Genomic DNA, 6508 nt, shown 5'->3' with positions numbered 1-6508 from the left:
CGCAGTCCGCGCAAGTCTTTAAGCATGTTCTCCCGTAACGCAGACGGGTTCAGGACATATAAGTAAATCGTAGCTCAACCTGAAATACAGTCCTAAGGGGAAGGCATAGTATATACCCATAGCAATGATGTTAGCAGTATGTAATTTATAGAAATACGGGGTACAATAGTCCTTGTGTAGGGAGATCTAAAGAAACAGGACAGTGAGGGATTCAATAGTTTATGTACAGGTAACCATTCGCCTCCAAGTTTCTTTGAGCTTCGGATTACCAGCGATCAGAAGACTGGACTGAACCAAAGCAAAAGAAAACAGCCCCATCAAACACATCCAAAACAGCCAACTGTGGCTGTTCAATGTGTGTAGCCCCAAAATCAGTGTAATAAGGTATATAAATGCATAGAAAAATATAAGACAGGACATGGTCTGAACAGCACTTCTATAATCTTTCACGCCGGCATGAGCTGCTTCTACATTCCTCTTAATGTGATTACTGTGCCGCTTCAAAAACCAAGCACTGACAGCCATTGATGATACTGAAATTGAGAAAGGCAAAGAAATTAGTACGAGGACAACCATTGTGAATTTCAGGGTTCGATTGCGATGATTTGAGGTAACGTCGGCCATCATCATAGTTGAGTTCTTAGCTGAATCTTGGTCGTAGACAAGCAAGGCGAGGAAACTCCCAGACAGAGAGATGAGTTCAACAGTTAGTATCATCCAAGGTACTATCATTTCTACTTTCATCTTCACCCAAGCAAAGAATCCAGGCTTAAACTGTACAATTTTTATAAAATAGAAGACACAGAGACTACAAGTAAGCCATGCGGTGGAGGCAATGCTAAATAAGGTCATAGAGTTGACTATGTATGAAACATAGGATATACTAAATAACGACGGCCAAACATAGCTGATTAGAATGTTTCCAGACATCAATATGGTGTACACAACAGCAGAGACACAGAGAGCAATCAGGATGCCGGCGTAGGGTGCAAGATATTTCTCTTTGTAGCCAGAGAGAATGAGAAAAAATATGATAAAAATGTCAGAATACAAGCCAGCAATGGCCTCGATGACCAAGATACTGAGACAAATCACAATGGCAGGGCTAATCATCCTGAGAAGGAACACAGACTTTTCTCTTGGAAAAGGGCAGGTGTAGGATGTTTTTTGCAAGGCCAGGAGAAAGGAGAATCCAATGTCTTCTAGTAGAGTCTCTTTATGCAGAAGGTCTACCTCTGTAAGACGCAGGGATCCTCTTTTCATCTGTGCTTCCCAGGTTTTGTAATTTCCAGCTGTGGAATTATTTTAGGGGGATGAGTTTGAATACATGCAAAAATGTGAATACCGAGGTTCAGAGATCAAATGGCTAAATTTAAATAGAACATGCAAACTAAAACGCATTTGTTCCGTCTGACATAAATCTAAGAGCCGAATAGATTTTTTTTAAATTCTTATTTGGTTTACAAATTAAATTGTGCGTATACTTATAATTAATTCATTTCCATCTGATCTCCTTTTACTTGCCATCCTACAAAGTCCTTCTCCGCGTGCTTCTTTCAAGTCCACCACAAATTAGTCTAAACAAAAAAAAAATATACCAAAACAATTTTTAAATAATCATCTCAAGTGCTGAGAAATAATGTTTGATCTGTGATATCTTGCTTTTAATAACACCAAAGCAAAAAGATTTAAACAATCATTCCACACGGTGGAAAATAATTGTTGATTCGTGATATCACTTAATAACACCAAAGAAAATATTTTAAATAATCATCTCAAGTGCTGGAAGTGATTTGGTGATCTGAGATATCACTTCTGATTATGGTGTCCGTTTATGACACAGAGAATAGCTGCGATTCAACAGATCTCATCTATTCTCTGGTCATTCACAGTTTATGACACTCAGGAGATCATGTCAGCCCTTCTCTGGAGATCTGTGTTCTCCCTCCAGATTCTCCAGCCCAGAGCTGGAGAATCGGAGGGACCGAAAACTAAGCAGAGATAATTTACCTCTGCTTATTAAACTGATCTTTTACTGTAATCTCGCGAGATTATAGTAAAATCAGCCGTTTTCCAGAGTTTGTAGACCGTTCTCCAGCGTTTGGAGACCGTTCTCCCTTCGTTCGGAGAACTGCTTCATAAACTGCATTCACAGGAGAACTGTGTTCTCCGAGAATGCTGGAGAACTGAGCAACGATCTATTACTGCTGGTTCATAAACGGACACCTATGCATGAGTAACTTCACCAAACCACCTTTTTATTCACTCAAGACCCAACGTGTGCTCTCACCTGGTATTAATGATCTGCATGTTATAGAGGTCACAAAAGGCTTTTTTTCCCTGAATTAATTTGGTGTTTATTTTTGACCATCAAGTGGGAGAAATCAATACTCTTCCCATAGACACTCTTCCCAGAAAAATTAGAAGGCTCTCAATTTTATTTAAAAGGGGTATAACTTATTACCTACCTGGGCATACATACCTCTTCATGCCGGCAGCACACAAATGTGTGGACTCCCGGTGTCTGGGCCTAGACGCCGAGCGGCTGCACATTTGCGTGCAATTAACAAAAAACATATGTGCTGAGAGCGAGCAAACTCCCAGCACACTTGTCCGGTACTCACGGAAAGGTCCCGGTCTGCTCTTTCGATCGGGACCTTTCCCAGTCAAGTGACGGCCGTGACGACGTGTCACATCGGTCACATGATCCCTAAACCCCGCCTATCCCGCTTCTAAAACTCTTAAAGGGCCGGAAGGCATCGGCGGGAATATGAATGCCTATTCATATTAATTCCCATTTAGCACAGTGGCTAAATGGTTAGCACTTCCACCTGGCAGTACTTGGGTTTTTGGCTCGAATCCCAACCACGGCACTTCCTGTCTGGAGTTTGCATGTTCTCCCTGTGCCTGCGTGGGTTTCCTCTAGGTACTCTGGTTTCCTCTAACCCTCCAAAGACATGCTGGTAGGTGAATTGGCTCCTATCTATATTGTCCCCAGTATGTGTATGTATGAATGTAAGTTAGGGACCTTAGATTGTACGCCCCTTGAGGGTTAGGGACTGATGTGAATGTACAATATATATGTGTAAAGCGCTGTGTAAATTGATGGTGCTATATAAGTATCTGTAATAAATTCATATTAATTAATATAAAATTGGGGATAATTAATTAATCAATATATAGAACTTAACGTAGGTTCTTTGCTTCAGATGTTTAGGTCAAAATGTTGAACCTGATGTGAACTTTATCTGTTATAGGCAGAGTAAGTCTGATTTAAGTGTATTATTATTATTATTATACAGGATTTATATAGCGGCAACAGTTTATGCAGTGCTTTACAACTTATGGGTAGACGGTACAATTACAGTACAAATTAATACAGGAGGATTTAGAGGGCTCAGCTCATTAGAGTTTACAATCTAAGAGGGAGGGGTGGGAGATACAAAAAGTAATAACTGTGGTGGATGGGTTGATGAACAAAATACATGTACGGTTGTTAGGTAGGCCTCTCTGAAGAGAGGAGTTTTCAGGGATCATCTCAAAGTGGACAGAGATGGAGATAGTCAGACACGTTGGGGAAGGGAGTTCCAGAGGATGAAAGCAGCTGTGGAGAAGATCTGGAGGAGAGCATGGGAGGAGGTGACAAGAGAGCTAGAGAGCAGGAGGTCTCAGTGGGGAATGAAGAGAACGATTTGGTTTGTATTTTGAGACCAGGTCAGTGATGTAGCTGGGGACCGAGTTGTGGATGGCTTTATAAGTTGTTGTAAGTATCTTGAATTCTATTTGTTGGGTGAGCGTCAGCCAGTAGAGGGACTGGAAAAGAGGGGTGGTAGACACTGAATGGTGGGTAAGGTGGATGGGTCTGACAGCAGCATTCATGATGGACTGGAGGGGGGATAGCCTATGCAAAGGTAAGCCAATGAGGAGGGAGTTGCAGTAGCCAAGGCAGAGAATGAGCAGGAAGTCAGTTAGAAGCTTTGTGGTGTCATTGGTTAGGAAGGGGTGTATCTTGGAGATGTTGTGGAGGTTGAGGGGGCAAACCTGGATGCCCTGGATAAATGGTTTGGATGCCCCAGCTGTTGTTTATTTTACTTTGGAGGGTAGCGGGTATGACAGCTATTACCCAGCAAGCCAAAGACAAAAGAAAAAAAAAAGCACTCTGTTCGCGACGCTGGCTCCCGCCTTCTGGCAGCTGCACCCCCAATGACAGTACTTATATACTGTCATAGCATCACAAGGGGGCGGGGTTCGCCAAGCCCCCTTGTGACATCATCAGACGCTGTGATTGGTCAAAGCATTGCACCTGAGCTGTGGTCAGGTGCATTGCTTGAACCACTCACAAAGCACTGTCAGGGCGCAGTGCATTGTGGGGCACGGCGGGTGATAAGCCAGCCGAACTCCTGTACCATTCATGTATTTGTCGAACACACAAATTGCCCATATTTGAGCTGAACTTAAGTTCGACTCGAACATGAAGCCCATCCCTACCAGACACATTCACTGTAGAAGGAATTCATTTCTTTGTGAATCAGACTATTCAACAGACATGGGCTTATTTATAAATTAGTTAATGTGGCATTCACCAGACATTCACTGCAGGTAAATCTTCCTGGTGGATGTGTTTTTAATGACAGTGATTGATTCACCACCAGGAAATGTTTGGTGGACGTAAAATTTACCACCTTATAAATATGCCCCTTAAGCTGCTTTCAGACTGGTCCGTTTTGCGTGATCATGGATTTCTATGGAATTCTTCACACTGATTTGTTGCGGGTCCAATGTGTTTTCAAAGTCCTGCTTGCAGCATTTTTGGTGCAACTTTGGTGCGGTAAAAAACGCATCAAACATGCACCTCCCCTTTGAAATCAATGAAAAACGCAGCAAAAACACATAGAAAATGCATTACATTTTTGGTTGCATGTCCTTTAAAAAAACTCCCTGAAAATGCAATAAAAATGTGAGCAAAATATGGCAAAACACAGCAAAACACAGCATATGCCGATCAAGGTGAAAGTAGTAGTCTTTTTGTTGCGTTGCATCATTCTAACAGCTCACATTCAGCTCCATTTTCTACTCAGCTCCAACATTTTAAACATTTTAAACTTAAATTCTTTACCAGAAAGAGTCACTTTACCAGGGGCAGACTGACAACTCATGGGGCTCCCGGGCAATAGGGGATCACGGGGCCCCTGTGTCCTTGCCCAAACTCAAAAAAGCCTATGAAAAAGGTACCAGGGGCATCTCATGGGGCCCCCTACTGAACCTGGGTCCTTGGGCAGTGCCCGAGTTTCCAAATGGTCAGTCCGCCCCTGCACTTTACACATTCCCTCCCCAAAAAAAACAGATTATGTTTATTTGAAGATTTTTTTTACCTATACAAAGTGAAAATTAAAGGTAAAAGAAAGAAAAAAAAAGAGAGAAGATAATAAAATAAATAAATAATGAACCAAATCCTTAAACAAAAATTAAACATTAACAAAGGCCAGGCTCCTCTAGGGCCCATTTATTGTAATTTCCTTTTTTTTTTTAAAATAACTCAGCAGTTTTCCCAAAGCACATGTTGTGAAATGTTTGCTGTTGAACATACAATATATTAGAGAATTGTTAGTAGCCTAGGTCTGGGTCAAAATAATTTTTTTGAAAAGTAGTGTTTTGATATTTTAATTTTTCTAGCAGGAAAATGTTAAACTAATTTCATAACTTTTCCTAAATGATTTCATAAATGATTGTATTCATAGATAAACATGTTCCTCAACCAAAAACACTTGTATTGTAGTGTGTCCTAGGCCTAACACAAAACCTAATTTTTAGGTCAGAATTGCCAGAATAAAACAGAAAAATCTTTATCTTCAGCCACAATGTTGTAATTTTCCTATCTCATTAAACTCAGCTAAAAACTTTCATTTTTGAAAAATTAGCTCATAGTACTAAGTCAAGTGCACTTGGTGCTTTCTTAGTGAACATAAACTACGGCATTATATGCACTGAAAATGTAAAATAGCTGTAATGTATGTTCATCCTGGTGTAACTATAATATGTTGACATCCATCCAAACAACTCGTACACTCCCTCATTATCTCACGCCTGGACTACTGCAACTCCCTCCTCACCGGCCTACCCAAACAACTGCTATCCCCACTCCAGTCTATCCTGAACTCAGCGGCCAGACTCATCCACCTCACCAACCACTCCGCATCTAACACCCCCCTCTGCCAATCCCTTCACTGGCTCCCGATTGCCCAACGCATTAAATTCAAATTACTAACTTTGACATACAAAGCCATTCACAACGCCGCCCCAAACTACCTAAACGACCTGATACCCAAATAACACCCTACCCGTGCCCTTCGCTCCTCACAGGACCTCCTACTCTCCAGCCCCCTGGTCTCCTCCTCCCACGCCCGACTGCAGGACTTCTCCAGGACTTCCCCCATCCTCTGGAACTCCCTACCCCAATCCATCAGACTATCACCTGCCCTCCTCATCTTCAGGTGCACCCTGAAAACCC

At 41.8% G+C, this 6508-nt stretch overlaps 1 protein-coding gene across 1 annotated transcript; it reads right to left on the bottom strand.

The window, feature by feature from the left end:
- Positions 1-219: 219 nt before the first annotated feature.
- On the bottom strand, positions 220-1263 carry LOC149452003 (taste receptor type 2 member 8-like). Its single transcript, XM_089689880.1, has one exon. It carries the CDS (start codon positions 1261-1263, stop codon positions 220-222), a length of 1044 nt encoding a protein of 347 aa, XP_089546006.1.
- Between the last annotated feature and the right edge of the window lie 5245 nt (positions 1264-6508).

This window comes from Staurois parvus, unplaced genomic scaffold (assembly GCF_062004578.1).
Source record: "Staurois parvus isolate SC_StPar_1 unplaced genomic scaffold, SC_StPar_1.0 ptg000503l, whole genome shotgun sequence".
In the NCBI taxonomy this organism is placed as follows: domain Eukaryota; kingdom Metazoa; phylum Chordata; class Amphibia; order Anura; family Ranidae; genus Staurois; species Staurois parvus.
The sequence above is the reverse complement of the archived record's forward strand: the minus strand, read 5'-3'. Positions and strand labels throughout refer to the sequence as shown.